General features: G+C 50.2%; 2 protein-coding genes across 2 annotated transcripts in view; one reads left to right on the forward strand and one right to left on the reverse strand.

Moving 5' to 3' along the window:
• The window catches only part of syn3 (synapsin III), a gene marked incomplete at both ends in the record, with an annotated part of 317,937 nt that overhangs the window by 50,470 nt on the left and 245,268 nt on the right, over positions 1-22,199 (reverse strand). The window lies entirely within an intron of this gene.
• Positions 1,030-15,723, forward strand: LOC310790945 (hydrocephalus-inducing protein homolog; the record flags this gene model as incomplete). Its single annotated transcript, XM_083652652.1, has 1 exon — positions 1,030-15,723. One exon carries the CDS (start codon positions 1,030-1,032, stop codon positions 15,721-15,723), a length of 14,694 nt encoding a protein of 4,897 aa, XP_083508778.1.

The raw sequence follows: 22,199 nt of genomic DNA on the forward strand, positions 1-22,199 counted from the left end.
CCTTGTATGTTTTTCTGTTGCACTCAGATGGAGGCAGGGGGTGTGTCTGGCAGGGGGGGGGGGGTGTCTGGCAGCTGGTCTGACTCGAACAGGAGAAAAGTTTCTGACGCACGTTTTCGCAGTTTGTTTACATAACCAGCATCGTTTCAAGTATGCGCATACTGTGCAATGTGTGACGCTATATGGACTGCACAAAACATTCAAAACTCAGCTGCGGTCAAGGTGATTGATTGGAGACAATACGAGTCGGACAGATAATATAGTAGGCTAACGTTAGCTTCCAGTCAAACATACACACTGGCTGTTTTCATAGCAACAGGCAAGAACATGTCATGGATGGATAGCGTGGACGTGGATTTACGTTCCTCCAACAGCAATCATAAAGGCAGTATGGATTATACCGGACATATTGGAAATAGCTGGTAAGTCACTTTGCTTGCTGTAACTGTCTGTGTGTCTGATAGCAGAGCTATCCAGCTGGTTAGTGAGCTAGCAGCTGCTAAAAGCTAATTAACGTACATCAGCTGACGAGTCTCGGCCAGAAAGACTGCTGTTCGCCTCTCGCGTGAAACGGTGGCAGTTTCGTTTGGTTCACTACGAAATGTTTGCACTGCAGATTAACGGTTATTATATATATGCGGTTCCGGGTCGGGGGGCGGGTCTCATGTCTGCGGGGCGGGGTGGGTTGCGGTACTGATTGATCATATGTGCGGGTTCGCGGAGCGGGGTCGGTACTGCACGTCGCGGGGCCGGGCGGAACCGGGTCTTGAAAATCAGACCTGCGCAGGACTCTGCTCTAGAGTGAGACCATCCAACTGTGAGAGGCAGCAATGTGCCGCAAGGCATCCAGTCTGATGGAAAGCCAAGAAGAAGAAGACAGATGATGTCATAGACCTCATATGCTAATGATGTCATACTCTTTCTGACATCATCAGTGATATCATAGATCATCCCGGCTGAGACTTAAAAGTGGTGGGAGTATAAGTAGATTACTGAATGTTTGGTGAATTTGCACAACACACATTCAAAATGATTCCCTCAAAAGCAAAGTTATTCAAGAGCAAAGCCTCTCACCCTTGGAATCACAAACTTGTACCAAAGGAGGAAAGACCACGAAGGGTGACTCCATCTGTATACAGAGAAGAGATTTTACAGTCTACAGAGGAGCGCCTGGCCAACACCCACATGCACCTACCCCACATCCTGGAGCTGCTCGACATGGGCGAGACCACACATCATAAATTCTCCTTGGTGAATATGGACCGGGCACTTTTCCAGCCCCACCCATCTGAGCTGGTCTTCCAGAACTTCACTCCTCCACAAACCTACAAGCTGCCCCTACGCCTCCGCAACAATGACAAGGTTCCAAGGCAAGTGAAGGTGGTGCTGGAGGACTCACAGTATTTCCGTGTGGTCGGTCCAGAGAATCCATGCGGCAAGGTTGCACCGGGAAGGGCCATTATTTTCACTGTTTTATTCTCCCCACAAGAGAACAAGGACTACCTCCACAGATTGGTTTGTGTAACAGAGAGGGAAAAGTTTGAGGTTCCAATCCGAGCAATCGGCCCACGGGGCATCCTTGACTTTCACGACCAACTGCATTTGCCCATCTGTCCAGTCAAAGCCTCCACACAGCGGACTCAGCTAGTCCGCAACATAGGCAACAGCCAGGCCAAGTTCCAGCTATTGACACAGAACCCCTTCTCAGTGATGCCTTCTGTTGAGACTCTTGGTGTAGGCGAAAGCATGCAGGTGACTGTGGACTTTAACCCCAGGACTACAGGAGACCACAGAGGGGACCTGCTGCTGCACTACCATACTGGTGAGGACGTGTACATCGACTTGTACGGGGCTTGTGAGGAACTGAGCGTGTGTCTAGAGCCGAAGTCTCTCCGGCTGAATAAGACTTACATTTCCCTGGCTAACGCACACACTGTGTCCCTTGCCAACAGGAGTGAAATCCCGTTCCACTATTGCTGGAAAATCTGTCCCAGTCAGCAGGAGGACGATGAGGAAAAGGAATGGTTGCTGTTGGAGTGTGAATCCGACTGCACAGCGATCCATCGCCTCCCACTGAGGTCCAGAACCTTACAGGAGCGCCGACGGCTGACTGCCGACGAACGCCTCCTCATCCTCTCACACAGCTGCATCACTGTTGAACCAGCGGAGGGTGAAATATGGCCCAACGCCACAGCACAGTTCAACATTGTCTTCAAGCCTGAGGAGGCCAAACTCTACCAGCAAACCATATACTGTGATGTCACAGGCTGTGAGTCTCGTTTACCTCTGACAATCAAGGGGGAGGGCATGGGACCCAAACTCCACTTAGAATATAACCTGATGGATATGCAAAACGTGTTCATCGGTGACACAGACTGTTATGAGGTGCAGGTGTCCAACGGAGGGGAGATTGATGCCCCCTTCAGGCTGACCAGCCCCAACAGCACCTTTGGCTGCTGTTTCTCCTTCAGCCCTGAGGAGGGTGTTGTTCCCCCTAGGGCCTCCAAGGTCCTGAAGGTCACCTTCCACAGCTGTATCCTGGGAACTTTCTCTGAAGACTTGCTGCTCAACATCACAGGACAGCCTCAGCCACTCATCTTGACCTTCAGGGGTTGTGTCATTGGCCCCACTTTCAACTTCAATGTTTTAGAGCTCAATTTTGGAGATGTGGCCTTTGGCTTCCCCCAAACATTGAGCTGTACACTCTCTAACACTTCCTATGTGCCTATGGCATTTACTCTGCGCGTCCTGGGGGACGGGTTGGGGTCTCCCAGTGTGACCAGTGCTAAACAGGTGTCTGAGCTGACCAGGAAGCAGTGGCAAGGTAGCACTGCTACAGACCCTCAGACACGGCCTGTAGAGTTCACCCTCAGCCCTGCCTCGGGCACTGTGCGCGACATGTCAGACACCACCATTGAGGTTACGCTGTGCTCCAACACAGTGAGGATATACCAGCTGGTGTTGGTGGTGGATGTGGATGGTGTTGGGGAGGAGATCAAGAATCTGCCCATCATAGCCACATGTGTGGTACCTGACGTTGTGGTGGAGACTCCAGTGTTGCACTTTCAAAGGTGTTTTCTTGGTTACCAGTATGAACAGCAGGTGAGATTGGCCAACACCAGCGTTCTGCCTGCCTGCTATGGCATCCTGGACCCGGAGTATGAGGAGAGTCCGTTGCTGCTTTTTGGTAGTTCGCTTCCCAGAGGAGTGATCCCTCCACACAGTTCAGTGGAGGTTCCACTGTTTCTGCTGGCTAAGGTCGTGGGCAGGCTGCAACATACTGCACGCATTGCTGTGTTTGGCAGAGCACAGCCACCTCTGGAGGTGGTCTTGTCATGTATTGGACAAGGTGCAATGGTTCAGGTTCAGAACCCCCAGTTGGACTTTGGTGAAATCCAAGTTCTGACAGACATTACAAGAACTCTGCAACTGTTCAACCAGTCACCTATCCCAGCCTACTTTACTGCTCACATGATCAATGGGAGGTCCCAGTGGCGTGTTGAGCCCAGTGAGGGGGAAGTGCTGCCAGAAGGCCAGCTGGAGCTCAGGCTGGTGGCGCACCTTAAAGACTCAATCGTTTTCAAAGACTGGCTTGAGGTGGCCATCCAGGACAGTCAGACACACACTGTTGCTCTGTCCGCCACTGGCACCGGCACCACAATTGTCAGAAACCCACCCTTTGGCCCCAGCCTCGACCTCGGCACACACTTCAGCCATGGGCCATGCGAGTACCGCTTCACACTGACTAACCATGGTCAACGGTTGTGTCGAATGTTCTGGGGGACTGATGACTCCTTGCTCTCAACCAGAAACCCCAAGGGCAAAAACGTGTCTGGCCGGAGCTTCCTGCCCTCCATCTCTGCTCCTAGAAAGGGGGAGGTTCTGGGCCATGGATCCCTGATGTCTTCCACCAGAGAGAGGTCAGTATTCAGCCTCAGCCCCTCTCGTGTGGAGCTCTTTCCTGGCTGTTCTGCTGAAATGGTGCTGAGGGGATCTTCAGACTCCCCCAAGGTGGTACGAGAGCGTCTGGTGTGCTGTGGCATTGTGGGTCACCAGGGCCCCTATGAGCGCATCATGACTGTAGACCTTACCTGTCACTTTGTGGCTCCTGTACTCCACATTTCCAGCAAGCAGCTCAACTTCTACATAGAAAAGGTCCCGGGAACGAGTGTAGTGACCGTGTATGAGAAGCTGGTCTTTACAAACATATCAACTCTACCTCTGTCCATAGCTCTGTCTCTGGTAGAGCCCTTCTCCCTGTGCAAGGACAAGGGAGACCCCACTTCAGCTACCAGGAAGGCCATGGTTTTAGGTGACGGGATGCAGGCTGAGTTGTGGGTATGCTTCAACCTGGCTTACTGCCAGGATAAGGTGTCACGAGTGGTTGATGAGCTCCTCCAGGTGCGGTACCAGGAACACCCACAGCAGGACATGGTGGGGCTGCACGGTGAAGTCCACTTCCCCAACCTCCACTTCTCTTCCACCAGCCTGGACTTTGGCTGTTTATTCAACCGCACAGAGACCCAGAGAGAGCTCACTATCACTAACTGCTCCCCGTTGCCTGTGTCATATCGCTGGACTTTCCTGATAGACCAGAAACAGTGCGCTGTTAGAGACACAGGGAGGGGTTCCCCTAGAGAACCTTCTCTTACCTGCCGCCTCCTGTCAGAGGCTGATCCAGCCATACAGTGCCATGTTCATGTGGAAGAGGTGTTTGACATCTTGCCGACCTATGGTCAGCTGCAGCCTGGGGACCAGAAGACAATTACCTTTACCTTCTATGGCCACGCATACATCAGCAGGGAGGTGGTGGTGCAGTGCCATGTCGAGGAGGGGCCTACTTATGACATCACACTCAGAGGAGAAGCCTCAGTAATCACCTACAGTCTTAACTCGAGCCACATCAATCTCGGCCAGCAGCTGTTTGACCGCGTGGGGGAGGCCGAGGTGATGCTGAGGAACAGCGGCAAGGTGGGTTTCAGATTCAGCATTGTGCTGCCACAGGGGGAGGAGGCAGGGGGACAGCGGAAGGCCCTGGAGAAGCAGCAGCCAGATCCACAGGAGGCGTTTCCTGTGGAGCTTAGACCTGGACAGCCCATGGTCAGCCCAGCTGCAGGCTACGTTGAGGCCGGTGCGGAGCAGTGTTTACGTGTGCTCTACCTCCCAGGCATCCCTGAGGTGTTTCAGAAGCGGCTCCAGCTGCAGGTGGCTTTCCTCCCACCGCAGGACATCACTCTGACCGGGGAGGGAGTATTCCCCAGGCTCTGCCTGGACTTACCACGACACATCCCAGAGGAGCGCTATAGTGAGGTGGTGCAACAGGCCAGAGCAGCTGTGGAGACAGACAGAGTCAGAGAGTGCATACCCACGTATGAGGCACTGCTTCACATGGAGATCGAGAGACGACTGGTCAAGGAGAATGCTATCGCTGTGACCAGCAGTCTGCTGGAGCTCACAGATTTGCCAGGTTCCTTTAGAAACAGGCACAAACTCAGCAGGTTCCTGCTCCCAGAGTATGTTTTGGATTTTGGCTATGTCATTTATGGCGAAGTCCCCAGCCACACTATCAAGGTCACCAACACTGGGCCAGTGTCCGTGTCCTTCCATGCCAACCGTAAACCTCTAGCTGGCACAGGTTTCAGTACGCAGTTTGAAAAAGTGAAGAACCTGCCCTGTGGCGAGACACAGACTTTCACGGTTAAATTTGACCCCCGAGGAGCCAACCTTCAGATGGGGGGCATCAGCATTGTCTTGCAAATACAGGTGACTGGGGGCCCCATGGTGCCAGTCCGGCTGTGTGCAGTGGTGACCATTCCAGCCATAACTGTTTCCACGGATACATTGCAGTTTGACAGTGTGCAGTGTGGCATGTGTCAGGTGATGACACTACAGCTGTTCAATCACGAGTCTGTCCCCTGCTGCTGGAGCATAGCCGAGAAGGTGAAGCACAAGAAGATAGACAAGTTCATGCCTCTCCATCTGCGTAAGAAGGCCTTGCAGGAGCAGCGTCCCCCACCAGTGGTGTTTGAGATGGTGCCCTCTTCCGGCCTGCTCTACCCAAGAGACCGGGTCAATGTTCAGATAAAATTTATGCCTGCAGAGGGCCATGCTTACAGGACACATCTGGTGGTGTGTGTGACTGACAGCACCCAGCAGGTGCTGATCATGGCCCAAGGACAGGGTGAGGAGCCGCAGCTAGAGTTCTGTCCCTTAGAGCTGGAGCTGGCACCTTGCCTGCCTCTCAGCGCCGGGGAAGAAGCTAACGTCACCGTCAAAAACCCCTGCCCTTTCCCCATTGAGTTCTACAGCCTGGAGTTCGACACACAGCACCTTGAGGATGAGAAGATCCTACGTCTGATGCAGGGTTATGATGAGCACAACATTCTGCTGCTGCCTCCCAGGTTGCCTGGGGACACTCTTCCCCCAGAGCTACTGGACCACTATAAGGAGCACTGGAGCCAGCTGACAGACGATGAGCTAAAGGCTGTCCTCTCTAAAGAAGAGGCATCCTCTAAGAGGAGAGACAAGCAGGAGGATCAGGACAGGCTGAAACAAAACACTGACCACCCACTGGACATTAAAGCGACGTCTCCAACTTCTAAGGAAGAAACCCCCTCCAAGATGACTGGAAAAGGGAGCAAAAACAGTCTGGGGCAGCTAGAGATGACTCCTGTCTCAAGAGCTATTGCCAGTCACATGGGTGTTGACCTGTCACCCGAGGGTCTGGCTGCACGCAACCGCAGAGGCATCGCTCTCATTGTCTATGGAGCCCCACTGACAGGTAAGAGCAGCACAGCGGCAGCCCTGGCACATCACTATGGAGGGGCATGTCTGAGAGTTGACACTGTGATTACAGAGGTTCTGACCAGTGGTACTTCGACCATCAGCCTGACCGCAAGACAACTCTACAACCGTGCTGCTACCGAGTGTGCTCAGAAGAAGGCAGAGAAGCCTACTCAGGCCTTTCAAGATACCATGGGACCAACACCTGTTCCCAGTACAGCATCTCTTGCAGCCCCAGCTCCAGCATCAGTTCCAGACTTAGTTAACACCACTGTTCTTAGTGTGGAAGTCGTTGCCAAACCTACAGAGGATGGCTGCCACAGTAATGACTCCAAGGCTCCACAGAAGGCTGAAGGAGCACAGGACACCGTTTCCCCGGGGGGTCAGAAGCAACTGGATGTGATTTTGAATCAGGTTGGAGATGTGGCCACACTCAGCCGCCTCTTGCCTGAACAACTATTGATTGGTATCCTGGCTGAGAGATTGCAGCTAAGTGATTGTCACCGTGGAGTTGTGATTGACAGACTGGAGTCTGTATACACTCGGTCAGTAGCCAGCACACTGCAAGTGGTCCTCAAGGCCTTTAACAACCGCAAACATATCTACGTAGTGAACCTGTCTGACTCACACGCAGCTCTGAAGGCACGGGAGACAGCAAAGAGAGATGCCCAGGCGGCCTTGCAGAGGGAGGCAGCTGACAGGGAGGAGCAGTGGCTGCAGGATTTGGACGAGGAAGAGTATGATGCTCTGCCAGCAGAGGTGAAGGAGCGGATTGCCCAGAAACACCTGGAGGAGCTCCAACACAAACAGAGGGAGCTTGAGCGAGTCATGAGAGAGCAGGAGGAAAAGAAGCAACAGGAGGAGATGGAGAGGCTGAGAGAAGAAGAGGAGTTGAAGAAGAAGAGTAAGAAGGGCGGAAAAAAAGATAGTAAAGAGGACATGTCAGGGAAGAAGAACCTGCTGGGAGGGAAGCAGTCGCCAGTGGCATTGGATAGTCAGAAAACTAGCTGTAACAACTCCAAAGAGACAACAACAGAGGCCAGAGAGCCAGGTAATTCCGGTGAAGTGCTTCAAAACAGTGAGGCACAAAAGAAGGCAAAAGAAACCAAGGGACCACAGGTAGAGTCTCATCAACCTCCAAATGAGCTGGATGAAGAAGTGCCCCAGTCCAGTGAGGACAAGCTGCTGTGTCGGTTCCATACCTATGAGCAGGAACAGGTCCCGGTGGGACACATCCTCCAGTACTGGGACCGGGTGCAGGGCCTATTACTAGTCCCACTCCCCCCTGTTGAAGCCCCACCGGCACCAGAGGATGTCCACAGAGAGAAACAGACTCCGGTCGGCAAGAGGACCAAGAAAAAACAAGAGAAGGAGAAGGTGGAGAAGCAGAAGGCAGATATGGCCGACTCCAAGATGGCAGGAGAGGAGTCACCCCCAGACATGATCCCTCACATTGTACTGAAAACAACAGGGAAAGACTATCCCAGTGCCACAGAGCTGCTGAAAGGCAACACACTTCCACCACTGGAGGAAGTGTTGGATGGTTTGGGTTTGGGTCCTAGTGGCCCACCCATTCCTCCTCCCATCACCTTCTCTGTGGTCCCTTTCCCCAAGAAGAGGGCAGAGCCTAGTGGTCAACTGAGTTGTGACTGTTTCACCTTCCTCGTTCCTTTGGACTCAGATGAACATGATGAGATGAAAGATGTGGAGGCTGAGGCCGAAATACAGGCTGCACTCGCAAAGGAGGAGGTGGTCGCAAGTCCTAAAGGTAACAGCAAGAAGGAGGGTGCAATGTCAAAGGACAAGAAGGGCATAGAGATTCAGAAGAGCAAGAGACGACCTTTGGCCAAGAGAGGAGGGAAGGGCTTGGACCATTCCCACTCTCCTCCTGCCACCCATCTCTCTAACTGCAGTGAACAACACAGACAGAGGCTTCCGACATTTCGCTGGGTGGTACCAGCAAAGAGCGAGGTCATTCTGAGGATCTGGTTCTACTCAAGGTCCCCCGGGAAGTTTGTCCAGACACTGAACTTTGAGCTGCTGGGCACCAAGATACACTACAAGCTCTTCTGTAAAGGAATCTGCACCTATCCCTCCATTTGCAAAGACTACATGACTCTTTTTGCCCTGACTAAGATGGTGCCTGAAGTGAAGGAAGGCCTCCAGAAGACGTACGTAGTCAAACCTGGTTACTTCGAGTTTGGACCACTACTCTGTGGCAAGACCAGAGACAGGTGCAAGGAGAAGAAGTACCTAGAGAACGCAGAGACGCTGATGATCCACAACAACTCTGCTCTGGAGGCAAAGGTCCAGTTCCATTTCCAGCATGACACCAAATTCACCACATATCTACTGGACCCTCCAGCCATGACTCTCAAACCTGATCAGAAACATGAGCTGACAGTGTGGGCCTACCCCACCAGCCAGGGGCAAATAGAGGACAGTGTATTGTGCTCCATCAAAGACAATCCAGAGCAGGTAATCATCCATCTCTCCTGCTGGGGAGTTCGACCAGAGTTGGTGCTGGACTCCAAACACTTGCATTTTGACAGGGTTTTGCTGCATGACAAACTCAGCCGTAGTGTGGCACTGCATAACAAGACAGCTCTGCCAGTGTCCTGGAAAATAAGGGGTGTAATGGAGTTGGGGGATGGGTTCAGTGTGTCCCAGGATGAAGGCGTCATCCTGCCAAACTCCTCTTTCCCCCTGCAATTAAACTTCGAGGCCAAGAAGCCCCTCAACATCAAACATCAAATACGTCTGGAGGTAGCCGATGTGGAGAACATCCTTGGCACCATGCAAACTGAAAACATACTGATCACTACTGAAAGCTACGATGTGAAACTGGACATCACTGTTCCTCAAGGAGCAGATAGCTGTCTGGACTTTGGGACCATCAAAGTCTTTGAAGAAGTCCAGCGGTCACTCACCTTGAAGAACCATGGAGAATTTGAAATAGCCTACAAGTTTAGACTGGAGCGGACAGACCCATCCCAGCCAAACTTAGCCTCCATTTTCACTATTTCCCCACCGTGTGGCAGTCTGCGGCCCACAGACAGGCGCGTGACAGTGCAGCTTCTCTCCAGAACCAACAAGGAAGTCTCTATTAGGGATCAGCCTATCCTGCACTGCCAGGTGATTGAGCCTAGACTTGGGAATGGAGGAAAAAATATAGCTGCCATTCCCATCAAGGTTTCTATCCAGTCCATCTTCTCCAAGTACAAGATCACACCCGCAAGAGAAATCAACTTTGGTCCATTGGTCTATGGTTGCAAGAAGACCCAGAGCTTTACCATTAAGAACAATGGCATTTTTGAGACCCGCTTCACCATTAAACTGCCTGTGAAGTCAGGGGGTTTAGGTCCAGGTATGAGGATGTCTCGAGAAAGCCACTCAGGGAAGCCACCTATCGGTAGCAAATTGAGCCGTGAGTTCATCCAGAAAGACTTTAACATTACACAAAATCGTCTCACCACAGGGGTTTTCACAGTGGGTCCTTGCACAGGGACTCTGCTTCCAGGGTCTCAGCAGGTGGTGACGGTGGACTGCTGTGGAGAACAAGGCAACTGGAACGAGTGCTTGGTCATTGACATCAATGATCGTGACCCCTCAGACCAGCCTGGGGGCATACCTTACAGACTGGCGGCTGAGTTCTGTGTGCCAGGGATTGGGTTAGACTTAAGTTCAATTTTTGAGGAGCATTATCTGTGTCGCAACAGCAACCTGCTCTCCTCTGAACAATTTTGTGATGCTGAGGGCATTTACATCCTGGATGAGAACAAGTTTATCTTCAACAAAGTCCTGGTAGGGCGCACCAACCAGGCCCGGTTAAAACTCAGCAACAACAGCAAAGTGCCCTGCAAACTCATGTTAGCTGTTAAACCTGTTGGCACTAGGCAACGTGTGGAGGTGTTTGATTTGTCTCCTCCAAAACTGTGTATTCCCAGCCAGTCACACTCTTATGCTGTGGTCACATTCACACCCCAGACAATGCAGCTCTACCATGCTGTGTTTGAGGCCACGCTGGAGATGGCCACCAATATGACACCCACTTCAAAGAAAGTGTTGGTGTTTGAACTGATCGGAGAGGGCAACCTGCCCAGTGTGTGCGTGGTGCGTCCAGCCCTGAGGAACAGTGCAGGAAACCTCATGCTGCAGTTTAGACACCTGCTGGTAGGGCACAGGCAGACCCTGCCCCTGGTGCTGAGAAATAATGGAAATCTACCGGCTCAGGTGCAGATTGACATGCTGGATCAACAACGAGTGTTCACCCTGAAAGCTGCTGCTAACAACACCTACAGCTCAATCCACTCCACACAGCTAGAGGGCTCAGAACATCAGCTGGCCCACAAGGCCTTCCTCAGGCTGAATGTTGGCCAGCAGGTGGAGTTTGAGGTCAGCTGCTGCTCTGACCTGCCCCAGAGTGTCATGACCAAGATCACGCTGCAGGTGGAAGATAACCAGTACAACAATACCATCATACAACTGGCCGGAGAGGCTTACAAGGACATAATCTCTCTTGACAACATTGGCGGCTCATCGCAGGAGATGGATCAGGAGGAGGATGAGGATGGTGATTATGATGTGCTGAATTTTGGTGACTGCCATGTAGATTGTCCCCACCAGGAGTGTTTCACCATGACTAACCACAGCAGCAGCCAGGTGCTGAAGTTTGAGTGGCCCCCTGCAGATCCCCATGTGTCCTTTTCTCCACACGTGGGGCACCTCCATGCTGGCTGCTCTAAGGAAATCACTGCCACCTTCTCCTCCAATGATCCGGTAACATTGACCAGCCAGCCAATGAGGTGCAAGCTTTGCCAGGTGGAGTTCCAGCAGCCGCTGGAGCAGGTGGCTGACTGGGATGACCGACAGCGGACGAATAAGGTAATAAAGACGGATCCTGAGCCAGGCTGCTCTGAGGTTGAAGGCTCACAGAGGGAGCTGGAATTGCGTGTCAGCGCAGTCTGTGACTACACCAAGTTCAGCTGCGACACCGAATCCATCCGTTTCAAAGAAACCATGCTTTACCAGTCCAGGCTCTACCAACTGCAGATAGTGAATCAGGGCAGTGTGAAGCTAGATTACTCCTGGCAAGTCCTCATGGATCCAAACAGCAACAGTATTAACCATGGCCAAAGAGATGTGAGCCCCAGCTCTCGGCCTGGCAGCAAGTCAGCAGGGGTGGTGACCACAATGTGTCCTGACAGTGCTCTGGCCAGTGTGATTTCTCTACTGATGGGAAACCCTGACCTACCGCCCTTCAGTGTGGAGCCCAATGTAGGAGCCATGGAGCCTGGTGCAATGCAGACCTTCAACATTCACTTTTCACCTCTGGAGATGGCCAGGTTCCAGGGTAGACTGGTCTGCAGTATCCCCAACTTGCAGGATGAAGAGTCGGCTCCCTGTATGTCAGTGTGTGGCCACAGCCTGCTGCCTCACTTCCATTTCGATCTGGAGGACTCTGACTACATCATTGCCAACCGCCGCAACCCCGAACACTTCTTGGACCCTAACACAAGGGTCATAGAGTTCAACTGTGTTGGCATCACTACACCGGCCACCAGACATTTCAGCGTGGGGAACCCCACCAGTAAGATGTACTCTTTCCAGTGGAGGTGTGAAGACTCAGACCCCAGTCCGTTCCACTGCCTCACCCCATGTGGCACCATCATGCCGGGTAAGAAAGTGGAGATGTGTTTGGAGTATGTAGCGGAGAAACTGGGTGTGGTGGAGTCATTCTGGAGCTTCATGATTGAGACGCTGTCATTATCTGTTCCCTTCCTATGGGTGGGGACCTCTAGAGAACCATTGGTCTATATAAACAGAGCTTGCCTCAACCTGGGAGAACTGCTTGTTGGTCATAGAGTAGAGCAGACAGTCTATGTGGTGAATGGAGAGGAGGAGCCCTTTCACTTCTCTGTCCTGCAGTCATCTCTGCACTGTGAAGACCAACAGCACAGCCTGGCAGTGCAGCCAATGACTGGCACAGTGGCACCCAAAGACAGGTTGCCATTATCAGTGTCCTTAACACCTTGCCAGGAGGGCACTGTGAGCTTCAAGTTGGTGCTGAGGGTGAAGGGGAAATCAGAGGCACTCGCTCTCGTGGTTAAGGCCGATGGTTACAGCATGATCACCTGTGTTCGGGTGGAGGTGGATGGTGGCCTCAGAGAGATCTGCCCCAGTCACATAGACACACTGGACTTCGGAAATGTGGGGCTTTCAGAGCCATCCACCTTTGCATTCCTGGTGTCCAACCTAGGCAGGTTCTGCATGGAAGTAAACTTTGACCTGGCAGGTCCTCGCGAGCTGCTGCACCATCTAGAGGCAAAGCCACAGATGGCCAATGTTGAGGTTGACGAGCAGCTGCGTTGGTCGCTCTTCTTCTGCCCCCGGAAGACTTGCATCCTCCAAGATGTCAGACTGAGTATCAAAGTAAAGCACGGGCCAACATTTAACGTTGCCATTAAAGGCCAGGGTGTGGCACCTGTCTTTGAATTCTCCTTTACAAAGCACAACTTTGGCAAGTGCTTCCTATACTGCCCTGGCATGGTGCCTGCCTCTCAAACACTGCTGATCAGCAACAAAGGTGACGGGCATATCAGTGTTCAGTGCCAGTTCAGGAACACCTCGTACTTGGAGTTAGGCTTCCAACCGGATACTTTGTCCCCTGGTGATGTGAAGGAGGTACCATTCACCTTCTGTCCCCAGGAGGCACGGTGCTACCGGAAAAAGCTCACCTTCATCTTAAATGGCTGTATTGAGCAGGCGGTGGACATACTGGGACAAGGCATCGAGATGAAACTGGACGTGGAGGATCCCAGTCACAGGAAGTTGAAGTTGGGCTCTCTGCCGTTGGGTCAGATGGTGAAGAAGCAGGTGGTTCTGGTCAACAACAGCTCTTCAGACCTCACCTTCACCCTGCTGCTTAACACACACACACAACTGGACCCTCGGGATCTGTCATTCAGTCCAGCAGGTGAGTTGAGTCTGAAAGCCAGCGGTGGCCGCTGTGCTGTTGAGATCGAGTTCTCTCCTCGTCAGCACATATCTCCCTTCACAGCTGAGCTGCAGGCGGATTGCGTGGGCCTGTTGTGCCCCCTGCTGACCATCCAAGGCCGCTGCCAGGGTGTGGAGGTCCAGCTGGACCTGGACTACCTGGCCTTTGGGGCTGTTGCCCAGCATTCCCAAACCAGGAAGAGGATTGTCATAAAAAACACTGGTGACATTGGAGCAAAGTTCCATTGGCAAGTTAATGATTTTCCTCCAGAGGTTTCCATCACGCCAGCCAAGGGCTACATCTGTCCAGGAATGGAGGTTCCTTTTGAGGTGACCTATGCCCCTGTGGAGCTGAGTAATGACACAAGATATGATAACCTGTCTTGCATTATTGAGGGCCTCTCCAAATCTGTTACCCTCACCCTGTCAGGCACCTGTATCATGCCCTCTGCTACTAAAGAAGTGTTTGCTTTTGTTTGCCCGGTGCGTGGCTCTCACACCGTTCCCCTGCTTGTGTCTAACCCCACAAACCAGCACTGCAGCCTCAAACCTGTCATTCAGGGCGAGCAGTGGAATGCTGCACCCTACTTGACGCTCAAACCCTTGCAAAGCAGCAAAATGTATGAGATCACATACCGACCAATGACCATGGCTGCTGAGGGCAAAAAACACCTGGGATCAGTGTTTCTCTCCTTCCCTGATGGAACAGGCATGCTGTACTCCCTGCAGGGAACTGCTGAGCCTCCCAAGGCGGAGGCCACCATTACGCATGAGCTTCCTGCCAAGACTCAGCACACAGAGCTGCTCCCTGTACACAACTGGCTCTCCAAGCTGCAGAGGTTCCGGGTGGTGATAGAGATTGTGAAGCCTGACAGGCCAGATGCTACGGTGTCCTTGAAGGGTCTAGAATATATTGATGTTCCTTCTCTGGCCAAGAGAGACTACAAGATGTCCTTCTTCACATACAAGGAGGTGACGTTCAGTGCCAAGGTGACATTCCGTAACGAGGTGTCTGGTGAGTACATGTTCTACAACGTAGACTTCAAGGCCACACCTCCCGGTGTGCTGTCTACCATGGAGGTGGTGACAGCTGTCCGTCAGAAGGTGTTGGCCAGCGTGCAGGTGGAGAACCCCCTGACCGAATCCGCCTCCCTCTCCTGCGAGTGTAAATGCCCCGACATCATTGTCCCAAACCAGCACACTGTGGAAAGACAGTCCAAGGGCGTTCTGGACTTTGTGTACCAGCCCCTGCGTGCGGGAGAGTCTAAGGCCCGACTGACTCTCCACAACAACGAGCTGGGCTTTTTCCACTACGACCTGGAGCTCAAAGCGCTGCCCCCGCTACCAGAGAAGCCCATCCCCTTCCGCACTCCTCTGGGCTGCAGCCACTCTGCCCTGGCCAAGTTTATCAACTATTCCCGTGTCAAGGCTGATTACTCTTGCAGGACGGATTGCCGAGACTTCATTATGGACAAGAACTCCATTGGCTTACAGGCGGGGTCAGAGGCCAATGTGGAGGTTTTCTTTGAACCCTACCAGCTGGGGGAGGTAAGGGGCCAGCTCATCCTGTCCTCGATCATTGGCGGCGAATATGTCTTCCCCCTCCATGGGACCTGCCTCCCTCCCAAAGCCCAGGGGCCCCTCACCATCAGGGCCAACGCCAATGTCTCCATCCCCTTTAAGAACATCTTTCTGGAGACCACCACCTTCTCCTTCCAGGTGGACAACCCATGCTTCAGTGTGAAAAGCGTCGACAACATCGACTCCAAAAAGAGCCACAACGTCGTGGTGTATTTTACCCCCCCTCCGACAGGCTGTCTGGACGACTGCTTCTGCAAGCTGATCATCTCAACCCAACGCTCTGAGGGCGTCTGCCAAACCTGCTGCTGGGTCTACTACCTGAAAGGCTACTGCCCTCAAGATACAAAAAGAGACCTCTTTTGACAGATTCCTAGTTGTTCTTGTGTTATATAATCTGTTATGACTTTCTGTCTAACTTACTAAATATCAGGCAGGGTGTTTAGTAAGTCTGGGTAGTGTAGAGGTAAAATAACTCTCTACCACCACAGAGACCCAGGTTCAATTCCTGCTTGGTCAGACATTCCTACAGACACATTTGGTCGTCTCTGTGTATCTGAAGCCAGTGGGTATATGAGTCCTGGTCGCTGCACTAGTGCCTCCTCTGGACAGTCATGCCACTTGTTCAGGGGGAGGGGAACTCAGGGGAATAGCGTCATCCTCCTATGCACTACATCCTGCCAGTGAAACTTCTCGCTGTCAGGTGAGAAAAAGCGGTTGGCGACTGCACATCTATCCGAGGAAGCATGTGATAGTCTACAACTCTCCAAAGATCAGCAGAGGGTGTGGAGCAATGGCTAAGTACTATTGTGGAGAAAATGTGAGAAAAGCAGAAAGAGAGAAAGACAGAAAAAAAAGGAAGAACCAACAAAATCACTGATTATGTCACACACAGTCCCTGTTTCAGGGGCGTAGGCAGACATTCAATTATGGGTGGGCCTGGATAAAATTGGGTGGGCCTGGATAAAATTGGTGGGGCAATTGCATGACAAAATTTTGCGCGGGAAGCCGCAAAATTCCTAGATGTCATGAAGTTGTCATGCATTAGACTCTGGAGATGATGTGCCCTGCATTTTTAAGCTACAAAACCATTAGCTAACAAGGCAGCAGCAAGTTTGCCTCTAGAAAACAACCAATAAAAAAAAATATATATATATATATTATTTTTTTTGGTGGGCCAGGGCAAGAAGTGGGTGGGCCTGTGCCTACCTGGGCCCACCCGTAGAAATGCCACCGACCTAGTTTCAAGAGCCCAATCTTGAACCAGTTCTTTGTGAAGAACTGCATACGTCAGGGGCCGGGGTGGGGTTCTCGTGAGACCACTGAGACCGAAAACACAAGCCGCTATTTCATCAGTAAATTCACTTCTGTCACCGTTTGAGGCGGGTAACCAGGGGTGTATATTCATTTGGCAGCTTTATGAAAATCTTTAAAAAAAATGCTCCACACTATCGCCTGCAGGTAAAGAGACTTGATCAACTGGCCTAGCTGCAGCGTTAGCATAACATTGGTGAGTTTGCTAAAGCTTGGCAACGTGTAACAGTGATTAATAACACGGTATTGCTGTGCATTTCTTCAAGGGACTCATGACACCGGACCGGACTGATCTGATGATGACACTGACCGAGCGGCGAGCACATGGAGGCTAACGTTATGGGAGACAGGACAGGCAGAAGGCACAATGCTATCATAACATAATTTAAATTATGTTTAAAGTGTTGTAACGTTAATATGCATGTGCATGGCCCATTATTTGTTACTCGTCTTATGCTTAATTAAACTGGGATGATAGACAACACAATGATTACGGTTTAACGTTAACGGCTGGTGAATTTGAACATAATTATTATTATTCTTTTTTCTTTTTGTTTTAAATATATTTTTCCCCCTGATTTTTTTTATCCCATTTTTTATCCCCATTAGTGCTAATTTTAATTTATTTATCCTTGTTGCTGCTCCACCCTCTGTCGATCTGGGGAGAGCCGAAACTGGCTCCATGATTCCTCCGAGACATGAGCAGTTAGCCAGCCACTTCTTTTCACCTGACAGGGGAAGCTTCACAGGTAGGACATGGCACGTGGGAGGATCACGCTATTCCAACGAGTTCCCCTCCCTCCGAATAGGCGCCCCTAACGACCCGAGGAGGCACCACATCAGCAACCAGGATATTGCATGTTTTTGGTGTGGGGTTCCTATATGAAGGAAACCCCCAGGGGGCACAGGGAGAACATGCAAACTCCACACAGAAAGGCCCTTTTGACGACCCCACCCGGGTGGTGGGCACTCGAGGACATGCGGACGGGCACGCATTCCTTCAGCGCTCACAGCGTCCCAGGTGAGAATCGAACCCAGGACCTTCTAGCTGTGAGGCGACAGCGCTTACCACTGCACCACCATGCACCTAATTAAATAAATAAAAATAACCGTATGTGACACGGACTGGTTTTTTCAAACTCGCACATCCATCTCAAATCAAGTGCTAAACCGCCTATTGTGTCCACTAAACCCATTAAAAACTTTTTTTTTAATTATCTGACAGTAGTTTTACCGCTAAAATTGTATTCCTTGGCCCTGAAAATGTATGTGTAGACACTGAAATTGTGATCCTAAGTGGTTTAGAAACTGAGATTGTAAGAAATAGGTTTCGTTAGGACGGGATTTTGAAATTCCAAGATGGCCAACATAACGTTTTTGGAGGTGGATCCTATCAAAGATGGAACGGCTATGGAATTCTGAGTAAGTACAAAAAAGAATTGTGCTTTTGTCAGAAATGTCCACATCCAGCTCAAATCTAGCGCTAAGCCGCCTTTGATAAGAGTTTTGCTTTTAGATGTTTTATTACACAGAATAGTCCTATATTCTATCATTATGTTACTTGTGGATGGAATTATAGTGAAAATAAGTATCCCCCTTTTTGCTGGGGACCTGTAGTGATAACAGCAGGAGTGGATGGGGAGTGGTTAATGTAAATGAGCAGCTATTGTTCACTCCCCCATTACCTGGTTGGCCCAGGGCTGAAAAGTACTCACCTTTCAGGCTGATTTTCTGGGAAACTTGATTTGAGGTGTACCAACATTCAAATAAGCATATCTTCTTCAATTATTTCCAGATTTCGATGTGTGACACATCATTTGAAAGCTTACAGTCTGTAGTTTCATAATCTGTAAACAAATGAAAAATTACCTTGGCCCACCTTGTACTCAAATTACCAGTCCGTGTCACATATACGAACAAGACAAACAGGCTCAGACACAGGAAAAGAGAGGAAAAAAAAGAAAAAAAGGGGGAAACGTACATCGACATTCAACATTACGACATGGCGCTAACAGCCGCATAAGGTACTTATGTGTTAGAGATTATGTGAATGGGATCCCACATAAGGGGTCCCTGAGATACCACCCCTAACCTCAGTCACTATTCATTCTTAACCTCATCGAAGTAGGCCAAAAATGGGTCCCAGATAATTGAGAACCTTCCAAGTGAGTTGGTTCTCAGGGACCTGAGTTTCTCCATCTGTATAACAGATCATGTCCATCAGCCACACCTGAAAAGGGGGTGAAGAGCAGGACTTCCACTCCTTCAGAATGAGTATTTTGGCACCAGTGTCCCCTGTGTCAGAGATTGTTGCACAGCTGTAGGGAAATTCAGAGAGAACTCCAAGCAGCCAAAGATGGCGAGTTCCGCCTCCGGCTGTAGGCTTATTTTGTAGCCTTTAGAGCAGGGGTAGTTTTAAGTTGACGTTTATTTATGTTTGTAGTTTGTAAAAAAAATAATTGTTGTTTTGTTTTGTTTTGTTTTGGACCGGGATATAGTGTGCTCTCTGACACCTGATACTTGTCACAGAAGTGGCGAGACAGAAGGGAAGATCCTGTGTCATTTATGCTTGGAGTAGTGAAAACGGTGAGCAACTTTATATTGGATCAGCTGGTGTCTGCTATTAACTGAGCAGAGTTGTACTACAGACTAGGGATGCCACGGTGTGAACATTTTCACACCGAATGATAAGCACGTGACGTCACCGGTATTACCGGTTACACCGGGAAATGTAAACAATAAGATTGTTAGTTCCTACTAGTGCATGTTGTTCCCGGGAACAATAACAGTGAGACACCAGTCGGGTATCCATAGCAGCTAGACTAGAGCGAACGTTACGTTATACAGTATGTAGGTTGATAATACAAGTTTTAAAGTAAGCAAGAGTCTATATATGCTTTAACCCTCCATTCTGTAGGTTCATAGAGACAAGACGCACGCTGCTGCTGTTTAAAGTACTAACGTTAGCATGGATGCTCACAGTCATACAACACTGGCTGCATCACAACTCATGGCTGCATCTGACTCGAGACAACTTTTCAGACGCCCGTGGAGACAATCTTTCTCAAAAGAAACTAACGTTAGCGACACACCTGGAGACTTTTTCTGACATAACAACACCAGCAAGCAGCAGTAAGCATGACTGAATGTTGGTAAGTCCTCCCTCCTGCTAGCATTGATGCTAAGTTAGCATCGACTTTTCGCTGTGGAAAAAAAAGGCACATTTCCAGAGATGGCCCGCAGTGACAACAGTATGCACACGCATGCAGGCTTAGCTAAGGGTCTTACCTACATGTGTATGAGGAGGGCATCATTTGTGTTCATAAGATGCATATAGCGTTAACTAACGGTAGTTGGTGGTCTAACCATAACAGCGGAGCCACACTGCAGCCGAGAGGGAGTGCTTGTAACTTACACCGGCGCACGCTGAAACTCCTTTCAATTCTTCCTCCATAAAAACAAAAGGTGTTACCGGTGGGCACGTTATGTAATCGGTGTATGTCTTGCCACCGGGTAACCCCGGAAACACCGAAAACCGCAGACAAATACTACAGACAGACCCATTTTCCCATAATGTCAGATAAATCAACACCTAGTTCCCCCACTGCCATGCGTCTCTGATCATCTCAGTAGAGGCCGTGTTGCAGTTATCGCTTGCTTTGATTGATTTTATTTATGGATATAGCAGAACAAAATAATAGACATGTAAAAGTGTGAACACTTACTTCCAACATAGTCTCACTTGCCAGACTCTCCCTGCAGCGGGAGAGAGTCTAGCTCAGTGGTGCCCAATTTGGGGCCCGCGGGCCAAGTTTGGCCCGGGCTCTGTTTGTTTTGGCCCACCACGGATTTTGAAAAAAAAAATTGGGGGGGATTTTTTTTATCCAGAATGCAACTCGGGCAAGTTATCAGATATCTGCACTGATTGCAAAGGGTGGACACGCTTTTTCATGTGGTGACTTTGTGAAACAGTGTCTGAATGTGGCTGCGGATATACTGTGTTCACTCCTATGCATCCCTGCAAATTGTCATGGCAAATTGTTTACAAAAGATGGACAATAAAGCTGAAGGATTTTTCAAGTTGTGAATTAAGTCAAATTTCTCTCTTGATTACAAAGGTGGAAAATACAACTGTTTTTAACTGGGTGTTTACTGATTAAATGTTTAAGCTGTTAGCTGTTTAAGCGTGGGTGTAGGTACGACCTCTACACCCACGACTGCGTGGCGACTCAAACTTCGAACACCATCGTGAAGTTTGCAGTCGTGGGGCTGATCTCGGGGGGCGACGAGACGGCCTACAGAGAGGAGGTGGGGGCCCTGGAACAATGGTGCCAGGACAACCACCTCTCTCTGAACGTCCAAGACCAAGGAGATCATTGTAGACTACAGGAGGGGGGGGGGGGCACACCCCCCAATCACCATCAACGGCACAGTGGTGGAAAGGGTGGACAGCTTCAAGTACCTGGGAGTCAACATCCACCAGGACCTGACTTGGGCCGGTCACACCGCCACTGTTGTCAAACAGGCCCAACAGCGACTACACGGACTCGGGTGCCTGAAGAAATTTGGGCTAAGGCCAGAAATCCTTAGGGACTTCTACAGAGGCACCATTGAAAGCCTGCTGACTGGCTGCTTCACCACCTGGTACGGGAACTGTACCACCATGGACCGCAGGGCGCTACGAAGAGTGAGACGCGCGGCCCAGCACGTAACAGGATGTGAGCTGCCAGAACTGCAGGAACAGTATAACCAGCGGTGCCTCAGGAGGTCCCTGAAGATCATCAAAGACACAAACCATCCCCACAACAGCCTATTCTCCCTGTTACCCTCAGGGAGGAGATACAGGGTCCCAACAGCACGCACAAATCGCTTGAGGGACAGTTTCTTCCTGCAGGCCACGAGACTCCTTAACATACACAAATAGTGTAGTAGCTGTACTGTACCGTACTGTGGCTGCTACCATTATGTATGTCTAATGTTTAATTGTATGTTTAATTAGGTATATGCCATTTGCACCTGTACGTCAAATACGTCAAATTTAAAATGTTTAAGCACGTCTAAAGTATGCACATGACATGTGCACCTATGTGCAGTGAATATGCCACTGTCTCTGACTTGTCTTATCACTCTACTGCCTTATTGCTTGTTGTGTCTCTTGTTGTTTTTGCACTCATATGCCCTGTTATATTTGTACTATGTTGTAAACGGAGTCCACAGCACAAGAATTTCACACGTGATACTTGTACCACGGAGTGACAATAAAAATCTTGAATCTTGAATCTTGAGCTCCCCACAAATGCAGATGTTTTTTTAAATATATATAACCAATTGCAAATTATTACAATTAGCAAACAGATAAAAAGTAGATTATTATATTGAAATGTTATTTTAGATTTAGAATGTTAATTTTCTATAAAACACAATACATTTTAATGTAATTCAACAACATTTATTTTTGGCCCTCGGCCCTCCACCCAGATTGAGTTTTGGCCCTTCATGGGAAAGAATTTGGGCACCCCTGGTCTAGC

The sequence above is a fragment of the Poromitra crassiceps genome, assembly GCF_964638095.1.
Source record: "Poromitra crassiceps genome assembly, chromosome: 2".
Lineage (NCBI taxonomy): Eukaryota > Metazoa > Chordata > Actinopteri > Beryciformes > Melamphaidae > Poromitra > Poromitra crassiceps.